The sequence below is a fragment of the Sturnira hondurensis genome, unplaced genomic scaffold (assembly GCF_014824575.4).
Source record: "Sturnira hondurensis isolate 20B ecotype Veracruz unplaced genomic scaffold, ASM1482457v3 Scaffold0002638, whole genome shotgun sequence".
NCBI lineage: Eukaryota > Metazoa > Chordata > Mammalia > Chiroptera > Phyllostomidae > Sturnira > Sturnira hondurensis.
The window spans coordinates 10,801,995-10,814,767 of record NW_028075269.1 but is presented as its reverse complement, the minus strand read 5'-3'; the positions used below and the strand labels follow the sequence as shown (position 1 = coordinate 10,814,767).

The 12,773-nt window shown below is 46.1% G+C and overlaps 2 protein-coding genes across 2 annotated transcripts in view; both read left to right on the top strand.

Moving 5' to 3' along the window:
• Positions 1 to 3,810: 3,810 nt before the first annotated feature.
• Positions 3,811 to 12,773, top strand: part of FBXO3 (F-box protein 3) — a 38,817-nt gene continuing 29,854 nt past the window's right edge. The window contains exons 1-2 of the mRNA XM_037040480.1: positions 3,811 to 3,967; positions 8,002 to 8,091. Coding sequence (XP_036896375.1) covers positions 3,864 to 3,967; positions 8,002 to 8,091 — 194 coding nt within the window. The 5' untranslated portion in view covers positions 3,811 to 3,863. The remainder of the gene's footprint in view (positions 3,968 to 8,001; positions 8,092 to 12,773) is intronic.
• LOC118983186 (60S ribosomal protein L12-like) lies at positions 8,228 to 10,901 on the top strand. Its single transcript, XM_037040538.1, has 2 exons — positions 8,228 to 8,233; positions 10,246 to 10,901. The coding sequence occupies exons 1-2, from the start codon at positions 8,228 to 8,230 to the stop codon at positions 10,840 to 10,842; spliced, it is 603 nt and encodes a 200-aa protein (XP_036896433.1). The 3' UTR covers positions 10,843 to 10,901.

Here is a 12,773-nt window from a genome sequence, read left to right as displayed (position 1 = left end):
CAGGTTCAGTCCTCAAAAGGACACCGTAAGGCTCCAGACACTAGGGCTTCCCCAGCCCCGCAGGCTGCGGAACTGGCGGATGGCGCCCTGGCCTGTATGACATCTTGCATGAGAGCACTGCATTTTCTCTGCCCTTGGTAGGAGACATTGTTTCCATGGTGCAATTTTGGCATCATTGTATTCATCATTTTAGAAGTCACCAATGCTTTAAATGTGTCCAATCGGCAGGTCTGCTCTCCATGAGTCCAGAAGGTTCGTGTCAGTCATATAGACTGCAAGAAAACAAGAAGCAGGTTCCAAACAAAACAACAGACATGTGGTTACCAAATTAGGGGACATTATAAGTCTCATCTAAGGGAGAAGCAGGGGACCACATCCCAGAACCTAGTTTGAATGACTAGGAACTATACCTTTAAATCTCCTATCTGTTCCAGGCTTCTCATCAGCCATGGGTTTGTCTGTGGGTTTGCTCCATAGGAACAGCTAAATCCATCGCAGGTTTTTCCATCAACCCAGCAGCCTGGCTGCCATTCTGTGCTGCTTTGACAGTCCCTAATCTTCACATATCCCTGTAATTTTCTTCTCCCTGCTTTCAGCCATAAATCAGAAGCATTCCCCTGGATTTTCCTGGGCTCTGCAGAGGCCAGCCTCCTTTTTGGTGACGCACTTCTTTGGGGGAGTTGGTTTCTGGCAGTCCCCCAGTGGTGCCAGCCCCTCATCTCCAGGGCTCCCAGGTGCCCAGGCTGCTGCAGCCTGACCAGGAGAGCTAACACCAGGGCTTGCATTGTCCAGTCCTGGCCTGCCTGCCACCTGACAGGATGCCCCTGAGAATCTCCCAAGAATGTCTTCTGCCCCTGGAGCCCCACTGGGCAAGGCCATTGCCAAAGACAGTATGAGACCTTCATGCAGCTACTGCCAGCACTGCCATTCAGTATACAGGCAAAATGTTGAGGTTGGGATGGGGGGGCGGGCAATACAAGCAGAGAAGGAAGAGAGTGCACAGGACCCCTCTCTCCCATCTCACTCCCCATCCCTGCTCACAGCTCCAGCTCCTGTCCTCCCACTGAGAGGCTGGGCAAGAGACTGGACACATCCCAGAAAGAGCTCAGCAGAGAGGGCCCCTAAGTGATAGCTATGGTTTTTCTTTTGGCCTTAGGCTCCAGTATGGTTTGTACAGCACCGTGAGATCCTGGGTTTTGGGGGGTTTTTATTTAGGATTTTGGTATTTTGTTCATTACAAATTTTTTCAGCATTACTTTTGATTTCTTAACATGATTTCTTAACTATTTTAATAGTATTTGTCTTGATTATTGAAGGTTTTTTTGGCATGCCCCTCTCCCTACATTTTGTGCCCAGCTAAGTGCCTCTTTAGCCTCATCTTAACCCTGACCCTGACAGTAGGGTAACTTCCCACTTTCAGTTTTCTCATTAGGCCATAACTGGACCAAGCCCAGAGGAAAGGAAAACGCAGTAGGACAGCAGAAGCAAATGCAGGGTACTTGACACTTTCACCAGCTTTTGGATTTAAAACAAATAGCCCATCTGAGGAAAAAGTGGAGACAAACATGAATGGGGAGCAAGTGCCTCTCCGTCTTCATCCATTCGACCTGAGTTTAGACTTCCTACTTGTTGAATGCCAGGCTAGGCCCTGGGGTTATGAGGACAAAAAACACTGAGAATTTAGTCTGGTGAGTAAGACAAGCCAGGAACAACTGACCTACATGTAATTCAATAAATGTGTTAAATATGTGCATAAATAGTTAAGAGTGCAGAGATGTAAGCAGAGGGGGTTGTTTTAGTTGTTTTATTTTATTTATTTATCTTTAGAGGGGAAGAAAAGGAGAGAAATATCAAGGTATGGTTGCCTTTCATGGGTCCCCTGGTGGGAACTGGCCTGCAACCCAGGCATGTGCCCTGACTGGGAATTGAACCGCGATTGTGTAGTTCGCAGGCCCACACTCAATCCACTGAGCTACACCAGCCAGGTGTTTTAGTTGTTTTTTTTTGGGGGGGGTGCAGTCTCATTTGTATCCAGGGGTTTTAATTTATGGAGATGACTGAGTGATGACATGGCAAAGCCCAGGCCTTCGAAAGATTTATATCATTTAACACTTCCCTGAGGAAGGAGCACAACACACCAGGCAGGGCTACAGTAGAAACATTAAGTTTTGGTCAGGAGGCAGAAGCAGGAGCAAGGGGCAAGTTTAGGCCAGAGCCTTTATGGGAGGGTTCCACTGCGAAGGCAGGGCAAAGAGCTTAGAATGTGCTAGTTTCAACAATGAATGGCCAGCCGGCTTTAGTCTGTTGGGGCAATCTCTAGTTGTCTGGTGCCTGTCCCTGGGATGATGGAGAGCAGGGGGAGTATTAACTTGGTGTGTGAGCATTAGACAAAGTGGGTGGTTGTTTGCTATCTTCAGGAATTAACTAACCCTGGAGGGCAGTCTCATCCCAGTCAGTGCAACTTTTAGGATGTCAAAATTGTAAGATATATAAAGTAAACGTGGTTAATACTGTCCTGTGGAGGGAGGTGGAAGGGGTTATTAGTTTTAGACAAAATCATAAAGCATTAATGGTATGGTGAACTGAGGAAATGGAGCAGAGTATTTTGGGGTTGGGGATCATTTCACTTTTACAAATAATTGGGAGGAAACTTTCTCCAGCTTAAGGAAGAGTTTGGAAAGCATAGAGAAGGATGGATGTATGGGCTTGGAAAGTTAATGTTTATTGAATATCTAGTTTCATTACCATCCATAAACCATCTTGGGGGAAGAATGGTTTTTAGAGATGAATAAACAGGCTCATAGAATTTAGGCATTCTTAACTAGTCCACCATCTGATAAATGACTGATGCGACTGGAGTCCCCAAAGCCCCTTACACCACACTGCCTTTGAAAAAGTAAAGAAGAGGAAGAAACCAGGTAAGATAAGCAATGTGTTCTTTAGTTCACAATCCATGACACTTCTCCCACTTCCACTTTAATACTACCTTGGCAAAGCTGAAAAGTGGCCATCCTCATGCCTCATTCACTGCCCCCCCCACCTCTGCGGGGTGGTGTGGTTGAAGATATTCACCTCACCCCTTCATACCTGGGTGCTTAACTCTCCGAGATTAAACCTTGGCCAAAAAAAAAAAAATTCATTTACTATAGACTTTGCATTGCCCCAACAGGTCGAAAAAGAACTACAATGACCAAGTGACAGTGGCTGACACTTAGATTCAGTCCCTGTATACCTTTTTACTTGGGGTTAAAATTATGCCCAGCATAATCATTTCCCCAGTTTGACAGAAGAGCCGGCGCCTGTAGCTGATTCCCAGCTCTGCCCCTACTTAGTGGAACGTGGCTCAGAGCCACCTAGCTGTATGCAAGGGACAAGTATGAAGGGGGAACATGAAGGGTGTCTAGGTAGGAAAACGAAGAGAAGCAGTGGATTTGGAGGCCAAGGGTGGAGAAGATTAAACTAGAGATTTGGGGCCAGACCCCGAGGATACCCGGTCTAAAATTTCTCACGAGGGGCCGGAAGGTGAAGATTTAGGAGCAAAGACTGAAAGGGTGCCTGGGCTGGGTGGGCAAGCTTAGGGGCCGGAATAGGACGAGAGAGATCCAGCGATCTTCAGTGTTGCGCGTAGGCACCCCAGCTGAGCTGGCGCGTCTGGCAGAGCGGGAATTCAACAAGCAGACCACTCCTACTGCTCCAGCTCTAGGCCAAGGAGCGGTGGGCGGAGCCTTTTTCCAGGAGCCGCTCCTAGGCCCGCCCCGTGGGTGGGGCTTACCCTCTGCGGTTACATAACAAACCTGTGCGAGTCGCTAAGAAGCGGCTCGGGTGCTGGCGGTGGGGGCGGGGCCTGCACCGGGCCTGGCAAGATGGCGGCAATGGACCCCGAGTCTGCGCCTCTGACCCTAGAATCGCTGCCCACCGATCCCCTGCTCCTGATCTTATCCTTCTTGGACTACCGGGACCTAATCAAGTAATGGGACTACGCGCTTGCCAGGGGTGGGGTCACGGGGGCGGGAGGAGATGGCGAGGCAGGAGGGATGGAGGCCAGGCTCGCGGACTGGACCCGGACCTTCGCGTGAACCAGAAGGTGATATCAAGGCCTCCCTTCTGCAGAGTCACCGGGGATCGGGGCGAGACGGGAGGGTAAAGGCCTTGAGGTCTTCTGTCCGGGGCCCAGGCCCGAGAAGCGACGGGAGCCCTCTCCCAGGCCTCGGGGAGGCTCATTTCCGGGGGGGAGGTACTGCTTCCCGCCAATCCCCGCACCCCAACACCCCCCCGGTCTCCGCCCGGTGTGGCCCTGCCCTGGCCTCTTTGGAAAGCCCTTTTCTGGCCCAAGCGCTCTTGTTTGCTTAGGCCCCGGGCCTACGGAGTGGAGTGCCGGAATAGGCAAGTGGGGCGCAGGGGAAGAGAAGGAGCCGGGCGACCCCCTGACCCCCAGGTGCGACTTCCGAGGCACCATGATATCTTGCAGGGCACACTTTAAGACTTATATGCTGGAAAACTGGTTTGCTTTCAGCCTTCCTCCTCACGGTTGCATGTTGCATTCGTGTTTTGGTACTGACTTCAGCTGGTGCGATACAGGTGACCGCTTTCTCCTATACGATTTGGGTTTCCCAGATTACCAGCATCTGTTCCAAAAATAAACACCGGTTGCTGGTCAGGGTGGTTAGAGGCCCAGTTCCTTCAGAGCACGAGACTGTCTAGAATGTTGGAAGGAGTGGCGCTGTTTATACCCTTGACAGCTGGTGGCATGGCTCTGTCTTTCTTGTGCTGCCACACATAGTGAAGAGGGGGCGAAGTGGCCCTCTTAAGGATAGGTAGGCGAGATTTGTTTTTTTTTGTTTGTTTATTTGGAGTTTTTGTTTTTGTTTTGGGTTAACCATTGGATTCTAACCATTTGATGATTGTGCCCTGTGTTATCAGGGAGCCTTTTAGAAGTACAGTCTTTTTGGAGTTAATGGTACCTGTTGGTTAGTCTAGCTAAGCGGCGAGAGAGGGGTAACTCCAGTTTCTGGCTACTCTCTATATTAGTAACTGTAACACTTTTATTTTTTCCTAAAAATACATTTTTTCTCTACTCAGGGTGGATGGGATGAACCAAAGCAGAGAGGCAAAGTTGGTCTTTTCTTTGGGAAAGGCTCGTCCAGCTGCAGACTGTACTCCTCTGAAATACTCTGTTGCAAAAGCCTCTTAAAAATATAACACAAACACAAACCCTAAATTCTCAGGACCACACTGTTGCCCGGATAATCTTTGTAAGATAGATTTTGCTGTCATTCTCCTTAAAAACGTATGATGCCTCTTGTTTGCAGACTATAAACTTCATTTCCAAAAGCATTTCAGGCTCTTATCATTTGGCACTGTCTAATCTAGCCAAATCAGGCTTTTGCTGGCAAACTACACCCTTGTGTTTCTATTGTTCTGTAGCTTGAGCTCTTGACCCTGCCTGGAATGCTTCTCCCTCTGGCAGGATGAAATTCCTTTAAGACCCCCTTACTTGATTCCTCCCTCTGTTGCCTTTTTCTGTTTATTTGCCATGCCAGATGGATTGCTCACTTCTTGGATGTAAAGACTGTCTTATTTCTCTTTGTACTTATCATTTATTCACAGATTGTTTTTGGACTCCTGCTGCTTGCCAGCCTGTTAAATGTTGTGGATACAATGGTGAACAAGACAGACAAGGCGCCCTCGCATGAAGCTTACAGTCTAGTGGGCAAGATAGAAAACAAACAAGCACATAATACAAGAAATGCTATGTGCTGTGAAGGAAATAAACCAGTTGCTCTGTTAAGGAATGAGGGGGAGAGCCAATCAGTTCAAATCAGAAGGAGCTGCCATGTATGAAGGGCGCCATAGGGCAGTCCTAGCAGAGGGAGCATTGTGTTCAGAAGCTGACTGGGCAGTAGCATGGCCCGTTGGAGGAGCTAGAAGACTGGTGTGGCAGGAGGCAGGGAGTGACTCCCAGGCAGAGTGGCTTGAGAAGAGGCTGGTGAGATTGTGCAGGACCTTTTGAGCCAACGTGAGGAGACCAGATTTTATTTTAAATGCTTTAGGTAGTAATCAAAGTTTTATAAACATGTGACATGATCCCTCACTAAATATTTATAAAAGTGAACTGAGTTAAATACTATACTAGTCAGGGTCCTTGAGAGAAAAGAGTGTGTGTGTGTGTGATTTATTAAAGGGTATTGACTCATGAATTATGGAGGCTGAGAAGTCCTACTATCTAAGCTGGAGACCCAAGAAAGCTGGTGGTCTGATACCAATGGCTGAGAGCTGGAGAACTGATGGTGTAGATTCCAGTTTGGGTCTGAAAGCCTGCGAATCGGGAACACCAAGGCAAAGGAGATCCCTGTCTCAGCTGAAGCAGTCAGAGAGAGAGCAGACCTAACCGTCCTCTGCCTTGTTGTTCTGTTCAGGCCCCCAGTGGAATGGATGGTGTCCACTCACGTTGGGAAGGGCCATCTGGCTTACTTGGTCTATCGATTCAAATGCTAATCTTTTCCAGAGACATCCCCACAGACACACCGAGAAATAATGTTTAATCAGCTATGTGGGTGTCCCTTGGCCCGGGCAAGTGGACTCATAAAATTAACCATCACAAACACCACTGAATTGTATCCACAGAAAAGTTTCCTGCCCTATACAGCCAACTTTGCCAAGTGTCTGGCTCATTGCTTAGCGCTGAAGTTTTGGGTACATATTCGCTAAACTGGATTGGGTTGGATTGGATTCATCCATTAAGGTCATTGTGTTTGGGCTGCATAGTTTAAATCTCCTTTTCCATTGCTGGGTAATGTATTGTGTACCAATCACTCTTAACCCTCACTGTGTATCAGAATTACGTGTGGCACTTTTTAATCATATACATCCCTGAGCTCAAGGTCTCATCCCAAGCCAACTGAGACAGAATCTCTAGAACCATAATTCTCATCCTTGCTGTGCATCAAAATCACCTTTGGTGCTTATTTCAGAGATTCTTTTCTGTTGTTGAACTCTTGGGACAGTGGCGGGAGAAGGATCAGGGAACGAGGGCTCTGAATTCCCAAACCAGAGGGATTCCAGTTAGTTTGGGCATCTCATGAGCTTGGCACAAAAGGATGGAGGATGATTTTTTGTAAAATCTGAAAATTGAACAAAAGTTTTTAACATGCTCCACTCGTGGCCTTGACAAATCCCACCTGATTTATGATTCCCTTAATTGATCAGCCATTGCCCAAATGAGATGTTTGAATACCTCCTTTCTGTAAGTTGTGATTCCTTCTCTGGAAAGATAGAACATTCTCTTAATCTTCAGTTCATTCTTTCTGCAAATTAACTACGTGTAAGATTCACAGGACAGGAGCACTGTTGTGTTAGAAATTTCTGTGAAATAAGAAAATTACTTGTTCCTAACATTCTATGTTTCTGAGCAGCTGATACTAACTTGAATAGCTATGGAGATTGAAAAAGAATTGTTATGACTGACACTTCTTATAGCCGGGCTCTCCGGCAGTTGGTGCAATTAAAAAGTAGTTTGGGCTGCGCTATTTCTATCTTTTACAAAAAATTAGAACAAAGTAAACAAAAGTCCCATGTATTTAGCGGCAAATGTGTCACAGACCTTAAAAAGCAAAACAAAACACCATTTATACCTAAATAAGGTTTCTTCCTGTGTGCAGAAATGATTGATGTCACAATAAGGAGTATAGGAAGGCTCTCGGACTTGAAATTAACTCCAGTGGTTTACGTGTTTCACAGACTTCATGTGAAAATTACAGTTTTACAGGTTTGGGGCTTATTTGTGAGTTCAAATAATAAGATTTCAGTATGCAAAGATAATTATACCAGCTAGCATATTAAAAAGATTTTGAAAATAATATTTTGCCATTATAAATAGGGTAGAAAATGGAAACTAAGAAAAGCAAAAGGAGTAGAACAAAACTTAATGCGAGTATTTTCATCTGTATTTTTACATTGTTTCCTTGTTTTCTTTTATGCAAACTGTGACTCCGGTTACGTCAGCTGTTGCCATGTCAGTCGGAGACTCAGCCAGCTATCAAGTCATGACCCTCTGTGGAGAAGACATTGCAAGAAATACTGGCTGATATCGGAGTGAGTATTCGGGAAACGTGCACTCTTGAAATTTGGCCCTGGACTTCTGTAGCACCAGTCCATCCTGATTCTCCTCTCCAACAACCCTTATTCTGTCTTTGTCTCCTTTGGTGGCTCTTCTCATGCCTGCCAGTAAATGCCGGTGTTCCCCCAGCATCTCTCCCGTCTGCGAACTCTCCTGCTCACACACACGGTTACAGTTCCCAGTGACTGCTTGTGTGCTGCCTGAATGTCTCTCCCCGACTTGTCCGCTCAACTGCAGACTTGTCTGCATAAATGTCTGCCGAACATTTGCATTGGTTCGCCAAATTCAGTACATGTTAATAAACTTGGCAGAATAAGAGTGTCGGTAACAGAAGGTGGGAGTTGGGAAGGGGTAGGATTACTGATATCTTTTTCTTAGATTGAGCTGGTGGCAGGTGGGGGTGGGTAGTGACCGAAGTTGTGAAGCAAGAAGCAGAGGTTTAAGTGTATTACTGAAAGTTGCAAGCTACTCAGTAGAACTAAAAATTAATACCAGAGCTAGTAAACATTGGGAGGAGGAAGAACAGGGAAGAGGGAATTTTAAATATTGCTATATCCTGATCTTTTATTTTAGGGCATCAGTAGAAAGATATAAAATTAAAAAATCAAGAACAGAGGCAAAAACATTTAGAATTATAGAGATAACTTCCAGAAATAACTAGTTTGCTTTGAAGGGTTAGGCCTAGAGCAGGAGACTAGTTTTTCAATATAAGTTCTTCGGTATTTTTTGGTTTTGATAAATAATGTATTATTAATATTAATGAAAAGATACTTTCCTTCTAACATCTCCCCCCTCTGAAAAAACAACACCCCAAATTGTTCTTTTCCCCATCTTTAAACCTGATCCTCCCGAACTGTAGTCTTCATGGCGGGACATCCCATCCACCCGGGCCTTTAGGCCCGGATCTCTCCTCTCTCTTCCCCTCTCCCTGCCCCTTCTTTTTCATTTCCTCCCTCTCCCTGCCAGCCCTGACCCTCCCTGTATTAAATTACTGAGACTTTCTGATTTAGCCTCTGTATATTTCTTGACTCTCCCTGCTCATTTCATCGAGCTACCAGTTTTCGTTCCATTTATCATCTTACCAGACTACGGCAAAACCCTTCTAACTGCCCTCTGAGCCTCTGGTGCGGGCGCACCCCTAACCACAGCCGCTCTGAAAGAGCTGCCCAGTTAAAACCCTGCAGTGGCTCTTCATTTCTTACAAGATAAGGTCAAACTCATTAGTGTGGCCTCGAGGCTTTGTGGCTGCCTTCTTTTGTATCACTTCTGACTCTTGAATTTATACTTCATTCTTTCTCCCTGATAAGACTGCATTTTTAGAAGGCAAGAAAAAAATGTGCCTTCTTTTTACGTCCTCAAGTGGCTAAGTAGACATGCAATAAGTATTTGTGGAATTGCACCAAACACAGATGTTGAATCGTGTGATTACTTCGATGCTATATGATTCCTAAGATTAGATCAACTATACTTGACCCTTGAACAACATGGTTTTGAACTACATGGGTCCAATTTTATGTGGATTCTTTTTTTTTTTTTTTTAAGATTTTATTTACTTATTTTTAGAGGGGAAGGAGAGAGAGGGAGAGAAACATCAATGTATGGTTGCCTTTAGTGCGTCCCCTGCTGGTAGTTAGCCTGCAAGGAACCAGCCTACAACCCAGGCATGTGCCCTGACTGGGAAGCGAACCGTGATCGTCTGGTTCGCAGGCCCCTGCTCAATCCACTGAGCTACGCCAGCCAGGGCCCTATGTGGATTCTTTTCAATAACTATTGTAAATGAATTTTTCTTATGATTTTCTTAACATTTTTCCCCTGGCTCACTTTATTGTAACAATACAGCATATAATACATATACTATACAAAGTATATGTTAATCAACTGTTTACAATTGATAAAGCTTCCAATCAACAGTAGCTGTTAGTAGTTAAGTTTAGGGGCGTCAGCAATTCCACTCAGATTTTTGGGGGGGAAAGTTGGGAAGGTCTGCATCCCTAGTCCCTGCATTGGTCAAAGGTCAACTGTACACACACATTTTTAAATTTTATAATTGGTATATGTTTAGGCGCAAGTTGAAATTTTATATCCCATATATTGTTCACATATGTTATAAAGATTAAAAAATTAAATAGAAAGTAAGGGGCTTTCGGCTTTCGGCTCGGAGGAGGCGAAGGTGCAACTGTCTTCGGTCGTCCCGAATCCGGGTTCGTCCGACAGCAGCTGCCTCCACCAGGCCGCCGAAGTTCGACCCCAACGAGGTCAAAGTCGTTTACCTGAGGCGCACCGGCGGGGAAGTCGGTGCCACGTCCGCCCTGGCCCCCAGGATCGGCCCCCTGGGCTTGTCTCCAAAAAAGGTTGGTGACGACATTGCCAAAGCAACCGGTGACTGGAAGGGTCTGCGGATCCCAGTGAAACTGACCATTCAGAACAGACAGGCCCAGATTGAAGTCGTGCCTTCTGCCTCTGCCCTGATCATTAAAGCCCTCAAAGAACCACCACGAGACAGAAAGAAGCAGAAAAACATCAAGCACAGTGGAAACATCACTTTTGACGAGATTGTCAGCATTGCCCGACAGATGCGGCACCGATCTCTGGCTAGAGAACTCTCTGGAACCATTAAAGAGATCCTGGGGACGGCCCAGTCTGTGGGCTGCAACGTTGATGGCCGCCACCCTCATGACATCGTAGATGACATCAACAGCGGTGCAGTGGAGTGCCCGGCTAGTTAAGAACTACAAAGGAAAATATTTCAATTAAAGATCACTTAACAATCAAAAAAAAAAAAAAAGAAAGTAAGGGGACTTCTGCCAAGATGGAGGCATAGGTGGAAACACTGTGCCTTCTCCCACAACCAAGTTTGAATACAACAAAGGTTTGGAGAAACAAAGACACAGCCAAAGAACAGAAAATTGAATTATACGGAAGTCCGACAACAACGAACCGTTCTACCGGACGGGTAAGAGAGGCGGAGGCAGCAGTGGAGCTGGGTCGGGCAGGACGGATCCCCCGACACAGGCACGCAGGCAGCCTGGAACCAGTCAGGGTGTGGGGCAGACTGACCTCGGTCGCACATTCGCGCACAGTGAGACGGACCACGCAGGCCCCAGTGGGTGAACCCAGTGGTGGAGGGCTGAGAGCAGTGGCACACTCGTGTGCAGTGGGTCGAAACACACGGGCCCCGGTGACAGTGGCAACTGCCGCACCTGTGGGGACCACGGCAGGAGGCAGCAGACGGGTCGCCATTGCTCCTCGTTACCCCGCCCCCACATACAGCGTCACAACCCAGCGACTGAGTTGCCCTGCTCTGGTGAACACCTAGGGCTCCGATCCTGCTACTTAACAGGCACGAACAGCCCAAAAGATGGCACAAGAAGAACTCAAAGTCCCAGAGCCAATAACTCTAAGCAACCAGGAAATAGCCAGCCTCTCAGATGCACAGTTCAAAACACTGGTCATCAGGATGCTCACAGAACTGGTTGATTATAGTCACAAATTAGAGGAACATATGAAGGCTAAACTAATTGAAATGAAGGGAAATGCACAGGAAACCAATAGTGATGGAAAGGAAACTGGGACTCAAATCAATGGAATGGACCAGAAGGAAGAACAAAACATCCAACCAGAAAAGAATGAAGAAATGAGAATTCAAAAAATGAGGAGAGGCTTAGGAACCTCCAGGACATCTTTAAACGTTCCAACGAACAGACATCCGAATTATAGGGGTACCAAAGGGGGAAAGAAACAGCCACGAGTGGAAAACTTATTTGAACAAATAATAAAGGAGAACTTCCCCAGTCTGGCAAAGGAAATAGACTTCCAGGAAATCCAGGAAGCTCAGAGAGTCCCAAAGAAGTTGGACCCAAGAAGGGACATACCAAGGCACATCATAATCACATTAGCCAAGACTAAAATGAAGGAGAGAATCCTAGAAGCAGCAAGAGATAAGGGGACAGTCACCTACAAAGAAGTACCCACCAGACTGTCAGCAGATTTCTCAAAAGAGACCTTACAGGCAAGAAGGGGCTGGAAAGAAGTATTCCAAGTCATGAAATCCAAAGACCTACAGCCAAGATTGCTTTACCCAGCAAAACTTTCATTTAGAATGGAAGGACAGGTAAAGTGCTTCTCAGATAAGGTCAAGTTCAAGGAGTTCATCATCACCAAGCCCTTATTATATGAAATGCTAAAGGGACTTATATTTAAAAAAGAAGATGAAAAATATTAACAGTGAAAGGACAGCAAACTCACAGTTATTAATAACCACACCTAAAACAAAAGCAAACCAAGAGGACAGCTAGATCAGGAGTGGAACCATAGAAATGAAGAACACGTGGAGGGTTAGCAACAGAGGAGTGGGGGGAGGAGAAGAGGGGAGAAGGTACAGAAAATAGCATAGACAGTAGGTAGAAAATGGATAGGGGGGAGGGCAAGAATAGTAGGGGAAATATAGAATCTAAAGAACTTGAGACATGTTATAAACTAAGGGGGGAGAATGGTGGGGGAGGGGTGTGCAGGGTGGAAGGGAATGAAGGGGGGAAACAGGACAACTGTAATGGTATAATCAATAAAATATACATATTAAAAAAAAGTAAGATTGTAAGTGTCATAATCCCACCAAGTCAGCAATAACACCTGTTAAAAATTTTGGTGTCCCTGTTTG